Source organism: Marmota monax, unplaced genomic scaffold (genome assembly GCF_021218885.2).
Source record: "Marmota monax isolate L192 unplaced genomic scaffold, Marmota_monax_Labrador192_F-V1.1 WCK01_AAM20220418_F8-fsc00035, whole genome shotgun sequence".
NCBI lineage: Eukaryota > Metazoa > Chordata > Mammalia > Rodentia > Sciuridae > Marmota > Marmota monax.
In genome coordinates, this window is record NW_026691961.1 from 8,811,282 (window position 1) to 8,833,946 (window position 22,665).

The 22,665-nt window shown below is 54.4% G+C and overlaps 1 protein-coding gene across 2 annotated transcripts; it reads right to left on the reverse strand.

The window, feature by feature from the left end:
- Positions 1–7,673: 7,673 nt before the first annotated feature.
- On the reverse strand, positions 7,674–22,578 carry Hs3st6 (heparan sulfate-glucosamine 3-sulfotransferase 6). Of its 2 annotated transcripts, XR_009226685.1 has the most exons (4): positions 21,935–22,070; positions 13,662–13,757; positions 13,316–13,353; positions 7,674–11,689 (listed from the first exon to the last, which is right to left on the reverse strand). XR_009226685.1 is itself a non-coding variant. In XM_046442370.2 (2 exons), the coding sequence occupies exons 1-2, from the start codon at positions 22,345–22,347 to the stop codon at positions 16,121–16,123; spliced, it is 1,029 nt and encodes a 342-aa protein (XP_046298326.1). In that variant the 5' UTR covers positions 22,348–22,578; the 3' UTR covers positions 15,996–16,120. The 2 variants fall into 2 exon arrangements, 1 of the variants encoding a protein (XP_046298326.1); XM_046442370.2 differs by lacking the exons at positions 7,674–11,689; positions 13,316–13,353; positions 13,662–13,757 and adding an exon at positions 15,996–16,736 and having other exon boundaries at positions 21,935–22,578.
- Between the last annotated feature and the right edge of the window lie 87 nt (positions 22,579–22,665).

Here is a 22,665-nt window from a genome sequence, read left to right on the forward strand (position 1 = left end):
CTGCAACTTGCTGTCCCCAGGCTGTGTCTGAGCCAGGATCCCTAGCCAGCTACCCCCTGAATCCAAGCACCTGCTTGTACCTGAGGTGGGCTTCAGTGCCTATCCAGCCCACAGAACAACCACACAAGCCCATCATATCCCCTCTCAGAAACTAAGGGCACTTGCCCTCTTCCTCACACCCCTCAGGCCTGCCCCATGTAGTGTGCAGTGTCCTTCCCTGGCCCATGAGTCTATGTGACTAATAACTGCCATCAATCTCACCTGCTCAATGTCAGGTACCAGGTGGTCCACCATCCAGCTACCCCAGGAATGGAACCCTCTGATACCAAGTGGTTAAATGAGAAGTGATTGAAACAGGGCTTCATGTTGCTAAATCCGCTTGATTCCTGTGTTCTCAACCAGGGGTGACACTTTGCAATGTCTGGAGACACTTCTAGCTGTCATGAATGCAGCTACTACTGGCCCCTAGGAGTAGCAGCCAGGGATCCTCTAAACATCCTACAATGCACAGGACAGCCCACACCAAACAACTGTGCAGCCCTAACCCCAGCACCCCTCCTGAGATTCCCCCAAGTGGATGCCAGGGTAGCACTCTCCCTCTGGAGCTCCTGTGCAGCCCCATGGCTGGCTACCTCGTCCCACCTCTAAATGCTGGGCTCAGGACTCAATTCTCTTTCCTTCTCTGTCCACTATATACATAACTCCCTGGATTTGTGCCAATTGTTTCATGGCTCAAAATACTCCCGCTCACTGTGACTTCCACATTAACATCTCTGGCCAGGGCATCTCTCCTAAACTTCTTGAAGTCTGCGTGCCCCACCGTCCACTGGATGCTTCTGCTTGCAAGTGGGGTGTCAAACTTAACATGTCAGAAGCAGAGCTGATCCCCTTGCACAGGCCCCCACATCTGCTTCCACAGCTTCCTGCCAGGGTCCCTGGCTGAAAGGAAACTGGGCGCAGGACTGACCACACAGACACACTGAGGACAAGCAAAGCACGTTTACTGTCAGGAACCTGAGAGGCTGCCTTGCATGGAGACAGCAACAGCAGCTTCCTTCTTAGAGTTGCCTTTTGTTAGCAGGGTCATGGCTAAGGGGTGGGGGGCTCTGTTAGTGGTGGGGTTAGTCTTTCTGGAACACAGGAATAGCAAGCAAGTTCCTGTTTCTCAAGAACAGAAACGGGCAGGTTTCTATTTTTCAAAACAGAAACAGAAACAGGTAGTTATTTCTTAATAAGATCAGCATCTATAAAATGGGGGAAAGGATGATGGCTGTAGTTGTGCCAACACTGGGAACACCGTCTTCCCAAATGCTAGGCCCAAAACCTTGGAGCCCTCCTCACATCTCTTGCTAAACCCCAAATGCAATCTGTTGGCCAATACTGTGCATCCCCCCCACATACTTTCTTCGCACCCCCACGGCCCGCTGCCTGTCCATCTTGCATGAAAGTGGAGTCCTCCAGGAGTGGTCACACTTCCCATTCCCCTATGACCCATGCTGGCTTCATCTCCATCACCCCAGCGATTCCCTAGCATCTGATGGGCCCCTCTCTGGGAGGTTCTTTCCCCAGATATCAGCATGGCTTGATTCCGTTAAGATTTTGCTTAGTGAAACATTCCCTGATGACTCCTTTTTGTTTTATTTTTATTTACTTACTTAGACTGGGCCCTGCTCTGTTGCCCAGGCTAGCCTCAAACTTCTGGGCTCAAACCATCCTCCTGCCTCAGCTTTCCAAGTAGCTAAGGCTATGGGTGTGCATCACCTCACCTGGTTTTCTGATGGCTCTTTTTCAAAATGCAACTCCTCCTAACCCTTTCTATGAGGCCAGTACCCTGCTTAAAATCAAATAGAGACATGACAAGAGGGCTGGGGATGTTGCTCAAGTGGTAAGCGCGCTCGCCTGGCATGCATGTGGCCCGGGTTCGATCCTCAGCACCATATACAAACAAAGATGTTGTGTCTGCCAAAAACTAAAAAAAAAAAAAAAAAAAAAAAAAAAAATAGAATTCTCTCTCTCTCTCTCTTTAAAAAAAAAAAGAGAGAGAGAGAGAGAGACATGACAAGAAAATTGATGGTATACCAATATCTCTGATGGATGTAAATGACTAACAAGCTGAATTCAGCAATGTGTCCAAAGGGTTATATACCATAACCAAGTAAGATTTATCCCAGGAATGGAAGGTTGTTTAACATTAAAAAATAAGGGGTCTAGGTCGTAGCTCAGTGACAAGGCACTTGCCTAGCACATGTGAGGCACTGGGTTCCATCCTCAGCACCACATAAAAATAAATAAATTAAACAAAGGTATTGTGTCCATCTACAACTAAAAAACCAAAAAAATTAAAAAATTAAATCTATTGGTGTACTGGGCTCAGTGGCACACAACTATAATCCCAGCAACTCAGGAGGCCGAGGCAGAAGGATCACAAGTTCAAAGTCAGCCTCAGCAACTTAGAGAGGCCCTAGGCAACTTAGAGAAACCCTGTCTCAAATTAAAAAATAAATAAATAAATTTATAAAGGACTGGGGATGTGGCTCAGTGGTTAATCACCCCTGGGTTCAATCCCCAGTACAAAAAAAAAAGTCAGTTGGTATAAAATATCCTTTAGGTTAAAAAAAATTGTGCCTAGGGTTGTAGCTCAGTGGAATAGCACTTGCCTAGCATTTTTGGGGCGCTGGGTTTGATTCTCAGCACCACATATAAATAAATAAAATAAAGGTCCATCAACAATAAAAAAATAAATAAAAATAAAAACATTTCATTACAACTGACATAGAAAAACCATTTTTCAAAGTTCAACAACTCTCCTGATAAAACACCCAACAGCTAGGAGTAAATGGGAACTTCCTCAGCATAATAAAGGCCATCTAGGAAAACCATAGCTAACACCAGACTCATTGGTGAAAGACGGCACTTTTCCCCCTAAGATCAGGAACAAAACAGGGACAGCCACCCTTGCCACTCTTCTTTCCACAGTACTGGGGGATCAAGCCCAGAGGTGCTCTACCACTAAGCTACACTCCCAGTCCTCCTTGAATTTTATTCTGAGATGGGTCTCACTAAGCTGCATAGGCTGGCCTTGAACTTATAATGCTCCTGCCTCAGCCTCCCCAGTGGCTGGGATCACAGCCGTGCATCATCCTGCCTGGACACTCCACAAGCTTTATTCTGCATTGTACGTGAGTTTCCAGTTAGCACAAGGCAAAAAAAAAAAAATGAAACAAGTTATCCAGGGCCAGGCATGGTGGCACACACCTGTAGTCCCAGTGACTTAGAAGGTAGAGGCAAGAGGATCCCAAGGTCAAGGCCAGTTTTGGTAGTTTAGAAAGAGAGAAGGGGAGGAGAGCAAGAGAAGAGAGGGGGAAAGCAGGGGGAGAGGAGTGGGAGGGGAAGGAAAAGAAGTAGGGGAGGGGAGAGAGGAGTGAAGGGGAAGGGAGGAGTGGAGGGGAGGGGAGGGGAGAGGGGAGAGGGGAGGGGAGAGGGGGGAGGGGAGGGGAGAGGGGGGAGGGGAGGGGAGGGGAGAGGGGAGAGGGGAGGGGAGAGGGGGGGAGGGAAGGGGAGGGGAGGGGAGAGGGGGGAGGGGAGGGGAAGGGAGAGGGGGGAGGGGGAGGGGAGGGGGGAGGGGGAGGGAGGGGGGAGGGAAGGGGAGGGGAGGGGGGGAGGGAAGGGGAGGGGAGGGGGGGGAGGGGAGGGGAGGGGAGGGGAGGGGAGACGAGAGCTGGGCATGATGGTCCACACCTGTAATCCCAGCAGCTCAAGAGACTGAAGCAGGAGAATTCCAAGTTCAAGGCTAGTCTTGATAATTTTGAAAGAAACAGAAAAGAGGGGGCGGGGAGAAGGAGAAAGAAGAAAAGGAAGAGAGGAGGAAGAAGGAGAGGAAGAGGAGCCAAGCTTTTTTTTTTTTTTTTGGTGTTGGTGGTACTGGGGATGGAACTCAGGGGTAGTCTGCCACAGAGCTACACCCCCAGTCCTTTTTATTTTATTTCTAAAATTAGGCAAAACCAGCATGATGGTGCAGCCCTGTAATCCCAGCAGCTCAGGAGACTGAGGCAGGAGGAAGATCACAGTTTCAAAACCAGCCTCAGCAGTTTAGTGAGGCCCTGAGCAACTTAGTGAGACTCTATCTCAAAATGAAAAATAAAACAGGCTAGGGATGTGGCTTAATGGTTAAGTGCTCCTGGTTCAAGCCCTTGTACAAAAAAGAAAGAGAAAGAAAATAAAGAAAGAAAGAAAAAAAAAACTGGGAATGTAGCTCAGTGGTAGAGGGCCCCTGGGTTCAATATCTAGTACTGTGAAAATTCTAACCAGGAGCAATGACCCATACCTCCCAACTACTTGGGAGGCTGAGGTAGAAGGTTACCATGTGCCGCTTGCTTTCTGCCAGGCCAGCAGGAGGACCATCTACCTTCTTCTACATCTGCCCTCTAGAGACCCCTTCTATTCTTTACACACGTCCCAAATTAGAGGCCAGCCTGAGCAACTTAATGAGACCCTCTGTCTCAAATTCTAAAAAATTTAAAAAGCGGGGGGAATGTAGCTCAGTGATAGAGCACCCCTGCATCGTTCCATCCCCAGTTTAGAAGGACAAAAATCCTAAGGAATCCACTAAAAATTGATTGGAAAAACAAATTCAGCAAGGTTGCAAGATACAAGATAAACAGACAAAAATTTCAATTTATTTCCATATGCTCTCAATGAACAACAGAAAATAAAATTAAGAAAAATTCCATTTATAGTAATAATATCAAAAAGAACAAATACTTAAGAAACGTTTAAAAAGTTCAAGCCAGGTGTGGTGGTGCATACCTGTAATCCCAGCAGTTTGGGAGTCTGAGACAGGAGGATTGTGAGTTCAAAGCCAGCCTCAGCAAAAGCGAGGTGCTAAGCAACTCAGTGAGACCCAGTATCTAAATAAGATACAAAATAGGGCTGGGGTGTGGCTCTGTGGTTGAGTGCCCCTGAATTCAATCCCTGGTATCAAAAAGAAGAAGAAGGAGAAGGAGAAGGAGAAGAAGAAGAAGAAGAAGTTCAAAACTTTTTTATGTGTGCGTGTGGTGCTGGGGATGGACTCTGGGGCCCCATGCCTTCTAGGCAATGCTCTAACACTGGCTACCTCACCAGCTGAATTATGATTTTTACAATGTGAAAGCAATACACGTTCAGTAGAAACTGGATTTAGAATTGAGATCTTTTCCAGGGCTAGTTGCTTTGGTGTCTGTGGTTGGCAGAGTCATGGCCCCCCAAAGATGTCCATGCTCTAATCGCCCTGGGATCTGTGTATAGGTAGGTACCCTGCAGAACTCTGCAGATATGATAAAGATTAAGGATGAGGGAGTGGCCTAGGTTATCCAGAGGGGTTCAGTGGAATCACTAGGGTCCACCTGGAGACTTGTTTCTGGCTGCAGTTAGAGATGTGACCCGGTTACAGTGGTGTAGGGCTGTAATCACAGTTGCTTAGGATCACAGAGAGGCTATGCTTGAGAAGGACTCAGCTGTCTGCTGCTGACTTTGAAGATAAGGAAAGCCATAGTCAAGGAGCTTTTGGAAGCTGGGACAGCCCTTAGCTGAGAGCCCTCAGGGAATCAGGGACCTCAACTCCAAAACCACAAGAACCTGAATTCTCCCAGCAACCCAGGGAGCAGGGAAATGGACCTCCCCTGGATCCTCCAGAAGGGGCACTACTTAGAGCACCTCAGTTTCAGCCCAGAGGCTCCACCATGGGGACAGGGCCTTCGAAGAACCTTTTAGTTCTCCCTCTTGACCCACGGACCCTAGTTTTAAAGCATTTCTGTTTATAACAGGACAGGAATTGAATGTTTGTTTCAGCAGGAATTAATACCAAGCATATGATATTTAATAAAGCTGGGCTGCGCCCAGGGTCTCATCCTGCGTGGTGTCAGCCTTCCCAGTTTCTTGGGGAAGAGTGTTGGATGGAAACAACTGGTGTGAGCTGATCCACCATCCCAGAGCTTCCTAGTTCTTCTCCACACCTCAAAATCCAGAATCCAAATGCTGCACAACCTTGTCTGAGTTCTAACCCTCTCTTCCAGAACATTCTTCTTGGCTGGCTTGCCCTGTTGTTTTGGTTTTCTATGCTGCATCAGAAATGACCACAAATTCAGCAGCTCAAGACAATACCCATTAGATTATCAGAGTGCTGTGGGTCAGGAGTCTGGGAGGGCAGAGCAGCATCCTTGCCCAGGCCTCACAAGGCTGCACCAAGGTGGCAGCACGGTGGGGGGTTCATCTAAAGTCCAGGATCCTCCCAAACTCACGGGCCATGGGCAGAATCCATAGGGTGTGGGTGCGTTTGAAGGGCTGGGTCTCTGTCTACTTAAAGGCCACTGACTGGGGCCACTCTCAGCTCTTCCATAGGCCTCAAAAGATCACCTTGCAGCTGCTTGCTTTCTGCCAGGCCAGCAGGAGGACCATCTACAGACTTCTCCTACTTCTGCCCTCTAGAGACCCCTTCTGTTCTTTACACAGGTGGTGTTCATATCACACAGAGCCAACCTTCTGCTGGGGAACAACTCAGGGGCATTCACTATAATCAGAGCACTGAGCTTCAGCCCCAACAGGCGGGGTCTGGGGCCCTCAGGAGCTACTTGTTCCCGCTGAGGGAAAGCTGAAGGGCTCCCTTGCCTGGCCTGCCCAGGGCAGGCTAAGGAGAACTACGTAAGTATGCCTTCTGTCCCATTTTGTCCCTTTGCAGGACAACCACATCATCCTGTATGTTCACCTGCCTGCTGTTTCTGTGTCCTGTGACATTCTGTGGACTGACAGGGAGAAGCTATCGAGCTGATCAAACTGCATCAAGTTTACTTTTCCTTTTTCCATCTTTTGCCTATGTCTCCTGCAGGCAGGCAGCCAGCCCCAGCCAGCCAGCCCCCAGGCAGTCCTCCTGAGCTAGGCTGCCAGTCTCAACCTCTCCTGGCTCCAGAACATTTTCATCACCCCAAGAGGAGACCTCCTGTTCAGAGCCCACCTTGTTGGTCAGACCCGCCCAGGAGACCCTTCCTTATGAGGAACTCAAGTGACCAGTTGCTGAATCATGGAGTGTCATCCATCCAATCCATAGGTCCCTCCCCTCAGGGCCAGGATCTTAGAGGATATGCACACCAGAGTTTGGAGGTCCTGGGAGATCTGTCCTACACCTGTCCACCTGAGGGGCATCCCTCCCTCTGCTCCACGGGAGCCCCACACCGCAGCAGAAGAACCTGTGTGTGCCTAGTATGCTTATTATGATATTTAATAAAGCTGGGCTGCACCCAGGGTCTCATTCTGATCCTGCTCAGGTCCTGGCAAGTTCCAGGGAACACCGGCCGTGGGTCATGGCCGGCACTGCCAGCAGTAACAGCGTCTACCTCCATCTCTCTCTAACTCCCACCACTCCTGAGCACACCACAAAGGGGCTGGAGAGCTCCTGGGGGCCAGAGAGTCTACCTTGTCTTTTTGTTTTCCCTGTGCCTAGCCTGCTGCCCTCCTTCCTCCCCTACTGCCCCCAGTAGATCTGGACAGCAATGAAGCGCATGGCCCCTGCACCACCCCTGCCCCCACCCCCCAATCCAAATCCAGACAGTGAAGCTAGGGGCCAGACAGTCTCCGGATGCTTCTCTCCCAAAATTGGCATGTTTGGCAGGCATTCCCCCACCCCCACCCCGCCACGGGGCCGCTGAGACCCTCTGTGGGAGATAGCTTTCCCTGCGGCGGTCAGAGCGTTTCTCTCCAGATCGGCTTCCCATCAGATATCCCGTCCTCCCTGGTGGGAGACGGAAGAGAGATGATAGGATCTGACCGTGGGAGGCTGTGGAGTCAGCCGCTCTCCCCCCTACAAGGGGGCCCAGCCAGGAGCGGTGGGAACTGAGAGACAGTGAGAACAAGATCTCTGATTGTTCTCGATGGCCCGGCTGGAGATCTCGTTTTCCCCTTAATCAGAAGGCTCGTGTATGAAATCCTCTGGCAACAGTTTCATATTAACTGTTTTGGTTGACTGACTGTTTTCGTAAGGTTCTTCCAACAGAAATCACACACAATATGGCTCAGATTAAGCAGTATGAAAGGAATTCTCGACCTCAAAGCCGGAAGCTTGGCTTGGAGCAGGAGAGGGATCCTCGTCTTATGTCCAGAAGCCTCAGCGGTGCCTGCTGTTGGGGAGGGCTTAGACAGGTCCCATCATTCCTGAAAGTGGGGACAAATGTCCCCAGGCAGTGGGCTCAGGGACAGGGATGTCTTCTGAGGCCTGGCTTACCTGAAAGTCTCTGTGGCCTTGGTGGGCTCCTGCCCATCTAGTCTCCCTGGTGGCTGTCACACCATGTGTCCCTGAAAGCCAGGACTCTAGCTGGGTTCTCAGCCAGACCCTGCCCACAGCCCATCTGGAGACATAGTACTTTGTCCCCTTGCCAGAGGGTAGGATCTAGAGGCAGGACCCCAACTGGCCTCCAGGATCCCTCAAGGGCCCTGCCTAGCCTGCCCATCCTCAATGGCTCAGGGCCAGCAAGGACTGTGTTCCCAGCTTGTCCCACATCTCCTCTGGACTCACTGTCCTATCTGGGGAGGAGTCCAGAGAGTCTCTGAAGTGGGTCACCACAGGACTTAGTGCTGTTCCAGCCCAGCCCAAGGTACCAGCAGCCTGCAACCCAGAATGAACCAGGGTGAGACAAGTCCCCAGGATGGGGCTGCATTCCACGGCTCAGTGAGGATCTGCAGCTCCACAGGAAATGGCTCCTGGCCCGGCCTTGGATAAGGGCTGGTGTTCTGTGTTCTCTCTGGTTCTGTATTTCTCTCTCTGACATCCATTAGTCACAGGCCAAACTAACAGCCACCTGTTCCATCTGCCCTGCTACCCAGAGCCCCACGTCTGACCTGCTCCTTATCCAACTCTCAAGAGCTCCTGACCCTGACCTGAACCACTCAGGGCCAACCAGGGATGCCAGCCCCACCCAAAGCCCCCAGCATTATTCACACTATCCAGACCTGGGCTCCACCTTCCTGGTGGAGACTCCAAGAAAGACCCAGGCCTCAGTTTCCCCTGCTCCTTTGGCCCCTGTTGGTCCCTGGTGCCTCCCCTGTGGCCCTAGGTGTTGTGCCTTGCCCCTCCTCTCAGGGAATGTAATAAAATCCTTGTGGCCCTCTGGATCATCACTTAGTGAGCTCCATAAAGTAAGAATCCTGAGGGTACATTTTGAGACAGCTGGTTTGCAAACTGGCTCTCTGACTGGTTTCCTAATTGCAGGCCCAGGATCTTTACAGGACCTCACAGGAGTTGGGAGGAGGAACAATCTTTAGGCAGTTTCTAGAGAGAAATCTAAGTTAGGAAATAGAAATATCACTCCAAATCCTAGTGTGCCAGTGGTTCCCAAACATATAGACAGCTGTGTGCTTACACCAGCAGCCCAGCAGGGCCCACATGGCCCTGCACTGGGGCCACTCTGCCACCCAGCATCGACCCTGTATCCTCACTTCCTGAACTAAAGCCTCAAGAGCCTCTTCCCAGAACTGAGCAACCCTTGCCTGTCCTTCCTCCACCTGATGGCCAGTCTGCTAGAGGCATCTTGCTTAGAACCTCTGGTCCAGGTAGGCACTGCAGGGCCTCTGGGGCCCCTGAGCCAACTCCCCTGGGAGCTGTGATGGTATGCTACCTTCCGCTTTGAGCCTCCTCCTTGGTAACAAGGATCCATTTATGCCCTTCCTGCCATTAGGGAGGGGGACAAGCAGGGGACACGTATTGGCCAATGCTGGATGCTGGGGGTGGGGGCAGCAGCAGTCTGGAGGACACCCAGACCCTCCCCACCTTTGGGCCAGAGTGGTTTGACTTGCCCAAGGAAGCATTTTTGGATCCTGCCCAGCTCTGTGCACCAGGGTGATGCTCAGGAGGGGACAGAGGTACATTAGTCCCACTCCCTGTGAGAGCCAGAGGAGGAAACGTGACCCCACTAGATTTCTTTCTCTCTCTCTTTTTAACATTTCTTTCTCTCTGACATAAGAGCCTTCTCTCTACTTTGAGCCAAGATGCAGTGACAAGAACTGGACCCTTCTGCCTAAAACAAGCAAAGAACAAGACAAAATATACAAAGCTGTGGATACAACCCCAGGCAGCAAAGGACAGTAGCCCCAGAGACACAGGGAGCCGTGAGGCATGTCCACTCTAGATGGCGCATGGACATGGTTTCTAAGCTGCGAGGAAGGGAGGGGAACCGAGGCCAAGCTGGTGGACTCCTGCCAATGAAGAGATGGAGTTGGGCAGCAGAACACCAAGGTGACTAGAGTTTGTGATGGAGTACCAGAGGAGAGCCACACAGAGCCCCATCCTCTGCAGAGGGTCCCCAGATCTTGCACCGAGAACAGATGGAGCAGATGTAGAGGAGACGTTCTAGGGAACGAGCAATCTGAAGGGTCAGAAGGAACCTGGGAGAGCACACAGGGCTGGCAGGACCCGCTGCCCCAGCGGCACAGCCAGACTCCGCCTGCACATGTCCCTGCAGCCTCTGAGGGATCTGTGCCCTGAATCCTTTCTTCTGTGGCATCTGTCCCATACAGCTGTGTGCCTCCCTCATGAATCTTTCGTGTCCTAACAGAACTAATAAAGCTCTCCCAGAATCTTCTCTCCCAACACATCCCTGTGCTGCTGAGTTTTCTGTGGAAGTTTTTTTTTTTTTTGAATGAAGTGAAATTCACACAACAAAATCAACCATTTTAAAGTGAACAATTCAATGGCATTTAGTGAATTCCCAATGTTGTGTGACCGACGCCTCAATTCAGTTCCAGAATGTTCTCATCATTTTGAGAGGAAACCCTGCAGCCACTAAGCAGCCACTCCCTGTCCCTCCAGCCCTGGCCACCACCAAGCTGCTCAGTCTTTATGGATTGCCTATTCTGCACATTTCATACAAATGATTATGCAAGATATAACTTCCCTGGCTGGCTTATTTCACTTAGCAAGATGTTTTTGAGGTTGATCCACACAGAAGCAGGCATCAGAACATTATTCTGGGGCTGGGGTAGCTCAGGAGTACAGCACTTGCCCCACATGCATGAGGCCCTGGGTTCGATTCCCTACGTGGAAAAAAATAATTACATTTTTTTGTAGCTGAATAATAGCCCGTTGCATGCACACATCACATGATCACATTTAGTTTACCTGATCATTTGCTGATGGGCACTCAGGCAGTTTCCACCTCTCAGCTACTTAAATACAGCTGCCAGGAACACAGGTATGTGAGTATCTGTCCAAATCCCTATCCTTAAGACTTTGGGTTGTACATGCAGAACTTGTCTCATATCCAAGAATTTTCTTTCTTTCTTACTTTTTTTTTCCAGTACTAGAGATTGAACACAGGGCCCTATATATGAGAGAAAAGCATCTACCACTGAGCCACAACCCGGCCCTTAAAGTCAGGATTTCCTCACCTAGTCCTCCATCACCTAATGTGCCTGTGTGTCCCCTGCTTGAGGCACCTGCTGCCCTGCCCTATCGCAGCTGGTGCTCTCAAGGTGGTCTCCTCTCTCAGGGAACCTCCCTCTGGAATGGCCCCCTTCCCCCTTGCTCCCTGCTTCCTGGTGCCTGTCACACTCTGTATTTAGTGCTCCACTCTCCTAGTTGCTTGGTGGCTCACTTGGTCTCCCTGGCCTCTTGACGACTCCAGATGGTCAGCACTGCCCTGTCCATCACAGAGTCCTCAGTACCTGTGGGCTAAGAGAATAAATGAACTTGTCAGGCCCTATCAGCTGCTGTTGCTGCCCTGCCTTCCATTTCTCCAGACCCCTCAGCATGTCACTGACATCCAGAACCTTGATCCTGGCCCATGGGAGCCCAGAGAGTCAAGGAAGTTCAGGAGCTAACCGGGAGCATGAGGTTGGCATGCAGGAAAGAGAGAAAAAGAGCCAGTTCAAAGCCCGAAGGCCTGAGGGAGGCACAGAGGGAGTCGGGCCTCAGGAGCAAGGGGCTTCCTATAGGGCTCCTGCCGATGCTTCTTGGCTGCCCAAAGCTGCCCCTAGGACAAGGTGGATAAAAGGAAATCACAGGGAACCTTCCTCATCCCTAAGCCCCTACCATCTGGCCTCAAGAGTCAGCCCTTGACAATTTGAGAGGAAACTTCTGGAATGGAACTAGACACCAGGTTCAGGACAGCATCACTTTCCCAGCCTCCACAGGAACAGAGGGCATGGGCGGATCAGATTAAAATGAGGCACTGCCCAGACTAAAGTGTCCAGGCCTTCAAGCATCCCTTCCCTAGTGAAGTCACCGCAAATGAACCCCTAGGAAACCACAGTTCAGCAGCTCCTCAAAGGGGACAAGGAGCCGAGGGCAGGCTGGCAAATGGGAAGGGGCTCAGGCCTGGGGAGCCAGGAAGGCATGGGAGCAGGGCCTATGAGGGGATTCAACTCTTCTGAAGTCACTCAGTCCTTCTCTCACCCTTGGCGTGGTCCCCTCCTGCAGCCAGAGAACGGCCACTGCACGAGGCTGGAGTGTGCACCTTGGGCCATGTGGAGACCAGCCACAAGGACCAGGAGAATCAGGCCTTTCCCAAAGTACCCCTGATTCTGGGGCAAAGGAACCCACAGGTGCTGCCCAAAGCAGACTCTCCCAGTCCAAGCTGCACCCCAGGAGCCCAGCTTCCCTCTACCTCCCCGGTCCTGCCCTTCACAGTCCCCAAGGAATCCAGTGGGGAACAAGCCCAAGGCTGCCTCACACTCACCCCTTAGTCCCACCCACTCTAACCACAGGAGGCCAGCTCAGCCCTCATCAGAGGGGTCACCCAGAACCAGTGGCCTCAGGCAGCTCTTCCTGGAGGAACAGGGGTCAGCAGGCCCAGCCCCAGCCGTGCTCTGATCCCAGGTTCTGCCTTGACCTGTCCCTGAGGTCGCGTACACCAAGGCAGGCAGTATGCCCCTTGGGATGGACAGCATGGTGAAGACTATTGCAGGGGTGCCAACAGGAAAGAGGAGGACGGGAAAGCTACGGGCACTTTCTGGGTCTCCTCTTCTAGAGAGGGCTTCCCGGTTACCAATGCAGCCTCCCAGTGGAGAGTACGATCCTGTTCCTCCCTGCTTCCAAGGCCAGGGCCTGCTCAGGTTCAGCATCTGCCATGTTCAAGGCCCAGAGCGAGAACACCACCTTCACTCAGCCCCCCACCCACTCTTCCTAGGACCCACCCTGGACCACATGTGACCAGGAGGCTGGGGATAAGCGAGGCCTCCTCCCCAGGCTTCTCTCCTTAACCCCAAGGCTGTGAGGACCTCCATCACTGCCCATTCCCATCCCAGTCCCCTCTCCTGGTCAGGACAGGAAGAAGGTAATTGAATCAGCACTTCTCACCCGTTCTGGAACGTTCCAACATGGAAACCATGGAGCAGCTGGGGAAACAATTTAAGGACTTTAATTAAAGGCCGATGACTCCCCCAAGGAGCCCTACCACCCCCACGCAGCCTGTAGGACCCGCCACATCTGCACACAGTGTGTTCTGGAGCTCAGCTGGGCACCTTGCACTGGGCGTAGGCCCACAGGCTGAGTTCCCAGTGGGGGGGACAAGAGGGACATCCCAACCCACCCTCTCTCTTCTCTATTTCCAGAATCTGTCCCTTGAGCCCTGGGCCCAGGCCTCAAAGCCAGGTAAACTAGTGCTCCCCACAACTCTGTGCCCTAGATGGGGAAAGTGAGTCACCTGGATAAGCTCAGCAGAAGCACGGCCACCTCTACCTCCATTCACACTCTCTGTGGGGACAGGCATTTCAGGCAGAAGGAACAGCATGTGCCAGGTCTGTGAGGTTGGAAAGAGCATAGCAGGTGTGAGGAACTGGCCACGGCCAGCGAGCAGGAAAGTAGGGCTGAGGGGAGCAGGCAGATGTGGGGAGAGGCCTCGAGGGCCTTCACAGCTGCAGGCAGGCATCTGGTCTTCATCCTAGAAGCAGTGGGGGTAGGGCTGGGATTGGAGCATTTTAAAATAATGGAATCTGCCTTCCTCTGAGGACATCCCTCTAGTTGCCATTCAGAGAGCTCCCTGTAGGAGAACAAAGGAGGGGGGAGATGGTGTGGGCCCAAGGCTTCCAGACACAGCAAGCTCAGCATGTTCAGGGAGAGGAGGGGACATAGACACCACGCTGAGCACTCACTGCCTAGCAGGGCCTGTCCTGCTAGGGTTCTGTCCCTTCCTTACCTGGCCCCTGTAGCTGCCCAGCCCTTTCCCTCACCACATCAGTCTCGAGTCTGGGGAAAGCTATGGGTTCATCTCATTCACATTTGGGCCCACATCTGCCCACCACGCTGGAACTGCACTAGCCCAGCCAGTGCCAGGAGGGGAGCCTATAACCACTCCCAACCCTGCCGGGGGTGGAGGGGCCTGGAGACAGGTCCAGCCCCTCATCCCAGCTCCACTGAGCCCACAGAGTAATAGGAGCAGGGGTGTGGGAGACGTGACTAAGTCACACTCCCCAGCTGGGTGCTGAGACACTCAGTTGCAGAAATGTGGCAGACCTTTCCCCACTCTTTTTGGGTGCGAGGGTCAGTGTCTTGTGCATGGGTGTGTCTTGCTACAGCCCCATGGGTGAAGCTATGCTCACCTGTTCCTTTGTAATATAACCCCTTGCCCTGTTTACGATAGAATCTTCCGTGTCCCCTTCTCTTACTGTGCCCTTGGGTGTGGCCTACCCAGGTGTCAGTCAACCTGCTGACAGTGAACATCATGAAGATAGACTCAGCCCCCTGAAACCTGACCCCTTGCCTCATTTAAATAACTTCTCCTCTCGCTCTCTCTCTCTCTCTTTCTGCAGACCCTTAAGGTCAGAGGAGCCGTCACAGCGACCCCCAAGAAAAAGGTATTTGTGTCTCTTGTGTGGTTATTTCGTGCAGCCCAGTTAGCCCAGTTTAACTGGAGTAACCCCTGAACCTTTTAGTCGCGAGAACAGAAACGCGGCACAGGGATCTCTGATAGCTGGAGAGAGACAGATGTCCCCATCTACCTCCCCGTCCCACTGAGCCTCTTGGAACATCAATATGAACTGACCCTGTGTCCACAACATGATGGGATCATGTGACAAAGACAGAGGATATGGTGACTGGTGGAGCCACTAGCTCACGGTGAGTTTTGCCAGTCAGTCAGGGAGGGACAGAGGCTGACAGATTGCCCCTCAAACCATCCCTCACTGCTTGCATCCCTGGGACCCAGGACAGAGTAGCCCAAGTAACTGAGAAGTAGAAAGGCCACATCAGGGCCAAGGACAGGCCATGAGATCCAAGGAGCAGCCTGGTGTGCCAAGAACACAGCCAGGTCCCGTGGCAGGTCTGGGACAGCATAGGCATCTGGGCCTGGGCCCAAGTAGCCCCAAGGTCATTATCAGGGCAGCTGGTAGGCACCTGGCAGCGAGTAAACGGCCAGGAGCAAGTGAGAGTCATTACCAAGGGGGCCTCACATTCCCTGGAGAGGGGTGGACAAGCATCCCAACCTCCCTGGTTAGGAGTGGGCAGCTGGGCTGCAGATGGGCACTGATTCCTGTCCTGTCCTAGGGGAAGGGCACAGGATAAAAGCAGCCGATCTGGCTGGGGCAGTGAGGGCCTGGGGAGTGGGCGGGGTCTTGTGGGCTTGGCTGGAAGCCATCTCCACTCACCACCTGGCAGTTCCAGGAGGCTGCCAAGAGGGAGCAGCCCCAGGCACTGGGAGCAGGATCAGCTGGGGTTGTGGGTGCAGCACACACAGTCAGCCAGACCCCACTTCAATCCTGTCCACCACTGAGGGGAAGCCCTGCTCATGCAGACATGGAGACAACCCTGCTCATCCTCCCAAGATTGAGAAGAGAGGCCGACTGGAGCCTCCAGAGCCACCAGGGTTAAGCTGTGTGTCACTAGGCAAGCCTTAACCCTCTCCGAGCCTCATGGACTCATCTGTGACATGTGACCAAGTGCGTGCCACCTTCAAGAACTCTTAGGGAGCAGGTTTGGGATGACACCTGAGCAGTCAGTGCTTGTAGTTAGCTGTGTGAGCACTTCCCATCTCAAGGCCAAGTGGAAGATACCCATCCAGACTTTATTCCTTAAATACTCTCCACCTAGCATGTGGAGGCATCTGACCAGATGGGCAAACATAAATACAGTTACTGAGTGTCCAGGACACGTCTGCCTGGGTCGTGCTCAGTCCCAGCCAAAGTCCTGGCTGGTCATCTGGTAGAACTTGCGGTTGAAGGGCCGGTAGAAGTCCTGTAGGCGCTGGACCACAGCCTGAGGCACACGGGGGTGGGGCCTGCCCTTGGACTTGCCCAGGCAGCGAGGGCGGCTGCTACCCTGGGCCTTCTTGAGGCAGGGGAAGCCCTTGGTGGCATTGAAGTAGAAATGCTTGTCCGTGACAACCCGTTTGAGGCCCAGGAAATCCTGCACGCGCCCGACCTCTCCTGCTGGATCGCTGACCAGGCGCTCACCACTGACAAAAAGAAAATGGGACAAAGGGAAGTAGCGCAGCCAGTTCTCCAAGTGCTGAGCATAGAGGCCAATGCGAATGGCGCTCCAGGCCGTGTCCACGGGGCCCAGGCCATGGCGGAAGGCCAAGGCACGGAAGCTGGGCAGGCCGGGGGTCTTGGAGAGTGTCTGGGCGTAGTCAGAGATGGCCCTGGTCACTGGGTTCCGCACCACCACGATCAGCTTCGTGTCTGGGGACATGCTGTGGATGCGGCGGGGGGCCTCCCGTGTCACAAAGTAGCTGGGGGTCTTCTCCATGGTGATCTGGCCATCTAAGGTACGTGGCATCAGGCTCCTGGGGACAATGGGAGAGGGGTGGCCCGAGTGGGTGCTGGGCATGGGTGAGAGTGCTTCGGCTGTGAAGCCTTGTCCCCAGGTTAGACCTGAAGCTCACCCTCCCTCCCACTCAGACCCAGTTCCTGAAGAGCTGGACGGGAGGTGCACTGAGGGGGCCCAGGGAAAATAGGATGATGGTCACTGGGGAGAGGGTGGACAAGGAACTCCTCATCAGCCATTGGCCATCCTGGGCAAGCTCTAGGGCCCCTCAGCCCAAGTGTCTGCTCCTCTAAGGCCTCGCAACCCCACCCATCAGACCCATCCTTCCCAGAGCTGCTGGCCCCCACCTTGACATTGTTCTCACCCCAGACCAAGTGCCCCTGAGCTGGCGAGCCTGGCCTTGTCGCCTGCAGGCTTCTGTGCTCCAATCACTTGAGGTCACCCTTTCATTTGATGGCTGACAGCGTCCCTGAATTAGGTCATCAATTATTGTTATTGACAAGAGTCGCTGGCAGGGGGCCTCTCCCCCATGCCCTGTAGTTTAATTATACCCTCCCCCAGACTTCAGTCACCCACCTGGGCCCAACTCAGAATGCCAAAGAGCCACCAGCAGAAACCGAACATTTGAGAAATTAGTGACATGGCAGTGACCCCCCACCCTGGGGCTTTCCAGACCTTGCAGGGGTCCCAGAGTGCCAGGCCAAGGACTCAACACTTCTGAGATTCCAAGATTCAGAGGGAGTCAGCTGACCACAGCTCCCAGACTTTCCCAAACCAGGGGGAGCCCATCCTAAGCCCCCAGGCTGGGCAGGCCCAGGCACCCCAAGTGGTGTCCTGAGGCAGCGCCTGCAAGCCAGGTAGTACAGGGTGAGGTTGGGCAGGGCAGGGCAGGTCAGCTCAGCAAACAGCTCCAAGGGCGGGCTGGGAACTAGGTCAACAAAGAGCCTGTGCCAGGGAGGAGACACCTCTGCCCAGCCCTGCCCAGCCCTGCTCCCACCAAGAGTCCCGAGGACTGGTCCAGCCAGGAGGGGGACACACAGGGCCAAGTCCAGTTTCAGCCAGCCTAACTGACCCACAGACCTGTGTCCTCTCTCTCTGTTCAGACCCCTAGGGACACTGTCAGGCCGACACAGGTACACAGAGCCCCACAATGCAGTTGCCTGTGGTGGGACAGGAGGTACGTACATGTGCCAAACAGGCAAGAGGGAGACCCAGGATGCCAGGCTCCCCAGCACTAACCATAACCAAAGCATAGTTGGGTGGGCAGCATGGGGGGAGCCACCCCATCCCTCAAAACAAGGTCCAGGGTACAGCTAGCCAATAGAAATCACCAGGGTTTGTGAGCAAAAACCATCCTCACTCTACCCTAGTTCCATTTGATAGGCAGCACACTGAGGCTCAGAGAGAAAGCAGGACATGCTGAAGATTGCTGACCCTCAGCCCTCCTTGAGGCCCACCTGGGAAGGGGTGTCTGCATGTCCTCTCCTCCCAGAGCCCCTGACTCCCACCACCTACCCTGTATGTCTGGGGATCCTTTTGGAGACAGCACCAACTTCCCCAGGGAGAGCTCCAAGAGACCCTGGCTGCAGTCTGCCAGCCAGGGCCCCCTTGCCCCAGGTGGAGTCATAAGAAGGGGCGTGTCCCCTCCCTAAGCTCACTGCCGGGAAGGGAGGACACCAGGCCTCACCAGAAGTCACCGTCTGGAGCCCCATCCCTAGATCATCCCCTCCCTTCTTTGATGTGCCCTGACCACACCCCATTCCCCACACCAAGTGATTTCAGGGGCCCAGCCCTTTTCCTTCCCAGACTAGACACCTGGTTCTGAACATCTCTGACTCTTCTCCTGCAGAGGCCTAGAAGACTGCTCTCCCTCCATGCTTTCTCTTCCAGGCAGTTGGAGAAGCAGAACTTCCAAGGGGGCAGTAACTCCCAGACCCCCTGTCAAAAAAGGGGGCAGGAGGACTGGGGACAAGCACTTCCTAGACTCACTCCCACCACAAGTCAGCTCTGAGATGGGAGATCTTTGGGATCAATGATTTCTGAGGCCTCCCTGGGCCTCATGGTGAGGTGGGGGATGGGGAAGGGGGAGGATGTGCAGAGCAGAATTCTTTTTTTTTTTAAAGAGAGAATTTTAATATTTATTTTTTAGTTTTTGGTGGACACAACATCTTTGTTTGTATGTGGTGCTGAGAATCGAACCCGGGCCGCACGCATGCCAGGCGTGCGCACTACCGCTTGAGCCACATCCCCAGCCCCAGAGCAGAATTCTGACCGTCCATGGCAAACTTCTGACAGGCGGTTCAGAGGACCCTCCCTCCCCGCCGAGCCCACCTCATCTGGTCTGCATTTCCCTGTGGCTTCCACCCAGCCCTGGGCCACTCTCCCTCCTCCCTTCTCAGCACCCCCACCTTTGTGTCCTATACCTCGCCTGGGAGATCTAGCAGAGTCTGGGACCCAATGGAAACCAGTTATTGTTCTTAACCTGATGCCAGAAAGTACTGGGGGGTTTGTCCTCAGCCACAGGATAGGGAGGACTGGCCCCATAGAAGCCCCTTCCTCCCTACAAACACATACCCCCTCTGCATTCACTGCTTTTGCATCCCGAGAACTAAGGAGGTTCTCCCTGGAATCCCTTTGGCTCCTACCTGCCCCCAGATGGAGTTCCTGGGGTATCTGTGTGATTCCAGCACCTGCCAAACAGTGGGTGCTCAATGATGAGTGAACAGGAAGCAGATCCTGTTTGAGTTTGGGGTTCTCTGGGGCCATGGTGCTCAAGTATTCAAAAGATGAGCGAATGGAGGTCCAGGAAGGGAAAACAGTGTGACCATGGGCAAAGGACCCATTCACCAAGGCCAGGGGATGGCCAAGGTCACTGTTGGGGGTAAGTGTGGATCAGTTCTCAGTGGAGCAGTGTCCCAGAAATTCAGCTGGGGGAACTGCTTCTCCTACCCCACCCAACCTGCACCTGGAATAGGGCCCTGGGGGAACGCAAGGGCTCCACCCAGGCCTGTGTCTGGGAACACTGGGGCAAGGGTGGACATTTTCAGAGCTTGGGGCTTCTTCATGATGGTCCAAAGAACAGACCAGCACCGAGGCTGCGGCACTGGTGAGCAGAACGGCACCGTGTTTACACACCTCAGCACACGGCCACGCCTGAGACACTGGGACACACCGTCCAGAAGCTCACACTTGGCTTGCTCTGAATCAGGGGGGTCAGTGCTGGCCAACCCCAAGGGACAGCCCTGGATTAATGGGACTGTGGCCACAGGACATGACCCCTCCACAACCCTCACTGGAGGTGGGTTTTTAAAACGAGAAAGTAAAAAGTCTCTTCTCAGCAGGGTCACACTGTCCTGAATGCACCCCACTCCTCTCCTGGACATGTAGTCTCCCCAAGATTCCCCCTAGGTGCTGAGAGCCATAGCCAAGTAGGAATGACACATGGCATTTTGGGGTTGAAAGGTGACCCTGGTCAGGGATTAGGGTGGCTCCGGGTTTAGGGTGGATCCTGCTGGAATAGGGCAGCTCCAGGTTTAGGGTGGATCCTGCTGGAATAGGGCGGCTCCAGGTTAGGGCGGATCCTGCTGGGATTGGGGCATATCCTGCTGGGATTGGGGCATATCCTGCTGCCCACTCCTTGAGTTCCCGTTGAGTTCTCGCGGGGTTCTGAGAGAATTGGTACGCAGAGTCCGGTGGAGGGAGTGTATTTTTCCCAGAACATGCGTGTAGAGTGCCAGTGAGAGTTCGGGAATAAAGAGTTGCTGTTTGAATCTACAAGGCTTTTGTGGTGGCTCGGTTATTTTGTGCCCAGACAGACTGCGGCACCTAGGGCTGAGGGTATGACCCCCACCCTGGGGCTGGTCCCTGCTGCCTCTCAGACCCCTCACCCTCCCCAGAACTTCCCCCCAAGCAGAGCTAATGCCAGGGCACACCTGGGTGGGCCTTGGGATCCTGGCGCCTTGAGAACCTCTCAGCACCTACCCGGCCTCATCTCACCCTCCTGGCTTCTCCTCAGTTCCTCTTCACCTCACAGATCCCCTCAACTCCTGTCAAAGCTCATGGGGCCAGTGGCGGCCATGAAGTCTGTGCGTCATTAAAAGGTGCTCCCTTGACCTTTGGCCCCTCTCTCCTTTCTGCTCTTCCTCCCCTCCCTGCACCAGGAATGGGCCAGTGGTCTTTCCCTGGAGCCTGACCTGGGAGGATGCCCAGAGATGGAACACCTTCCCTCACCATGCCCAACTTCCCTAGCACCAGGCCAGCACTACCCTTCAGAGGTCGGGAGCCAGCTCCCCTGTTCTCCACCACCACCACCACCCCGCCCCACCTACCAGTCATCTCAGTGCAAAAGGCAAACAGCAAATGCATACTGGAGGGGAGGATCTAGGAACAGAGAAACTGGTGTGCATATGTGGGTCCAGACTGGGTGCTGCCATCCCCCACTAATTCTCCAGGTGACCTAGACTGAGGGTATGACCCCCACCCTGGGGAAGAGGTGAGAGCCCTCTGTGAATCCTCATTATCCCACAGGAAGGGACAGGGAGACTTCTGGACACAGACACAGCTGCAGGAGGCAGAGGGCAGGGCCTGGCTCTAGCCTCCAGTGCCAAGCTCAGCAGCTTGCTTCAGCTGAGGCAGGGAGCTCCCCCACATTCCACTGCCGCACCCCAATTGGGGTGCAGAGCAGCTACAGAGCCCTGTGCAGGAGACTGGGTCCCAATCCCCCACCTGGCAGCACTCTCCTTCCTACACCCAGACCTAACTTTCTCCAGACCAAAGACCAAAAAAGCCCCCTAGGGTGAGAGCACTTTTTAGGAGGCCAGAGGGAACTTGGAGGCCCTTTCTAAGGTAACTGGCCAGGAGATGATTGGCCATGCATGCCCAGAATAATGATTGGGGGACAGGGTGCCACTGGACTCTAAGATCCCACTGCCTGGAAACTACTTCCTGAGTGGGATCATACACCCATCTACCCATCCCCACCACAATCATGCGAGTCCCTCCACAGACTCCAATAGGGCTTTCCCGGAGTTTTCTAAGTTCCTGGGACCCGTGACCAGGTACCACCTTTTCTCTGGGAGCTGCATCCATGGGGTCAAACTGGAGCCCCCCACAGGCTGGTCTCAGTCCCAATGTCCCAGGACTTCTCCTGTTGCGATCCTGTACGGAACCAGCTGGGGCGCCCATAGAAGCTGACAGGCAGATGGGTAGGAAGCTCACCGATACCAAGCGAGTCCGCGATCATAGCACCTATCGAAGAAGTGGGGCTCCGAGCCCAGAGCGCGGACGTCCGGGTGCAGCCGCAGAAACTCGAGCAGGGCGCGCGTGCCACCCTTCTTCACGCCCACGATAAGCGCCTGAGGAAAGCGCCGGAGACCCGAACCGCTGGCCACCGGCAGACCTGGCGCTCCAGGGCGACGGGCAAGACTGGTCAACTCTATGCGCGCCGGGGCCAGGGCCGGGGCACGGGCGGCTGGCGGGCAGTGGCCGAGGAGGGCGCAGAGGCAGTAGGCGCCGAGCACCAGAGCCACCAGCGCCAGCAGCGCGCGGGGCGCCCTCAGTGGGGGCCCCTGCCCAGTCCCGGTGCCCTGGCCGTCCCCGGACCCGCCGCCCAGGCCGCCGCTACCTGCCATAAGGCCACACCACACCCAGGCCCGGGAGCCGGGGCCGCAGGCAGGAGCACATCCTGGCCCGCGCAGCGCTCAGCCCGCGAGCGCCCAGCTTCTGCTCCGAGCCCAGACGCGGGACAGCCGGGGCGCGGGCACAGGGCGGGACCTGGGGCGGGGCCGGGACGCCCCTCCCCTTACCCCCGGCCCGGGCTGGGCCTGGGACACGCAGACACCGGTGTGGACTCCCGGTGCGACCGGTGGCCACCGGGGCAACCCCGACGCGCCTGCTTGGAGATCCTGGCTCTAGCAAGCTTGGCTCGTGTCTTCACTCCTGCACTGGGG

Coding starts and splice junctions, on each gene's coding strand:
- Hs3st6 (XM_046442370.2), bottom strand. CDS start 22,347: ATGGCAGGTAGCGGCGGCCTGGGCGGCGGGTCCGGGGACGGCCAGGGC. Junction 16,737..21,934: donor CGCGGACTCGCTTGGTATCG/GTGAGCTTCCTA, acceptor CATTGTCCCCAG/GAGCCTGATGCCACGTACCT.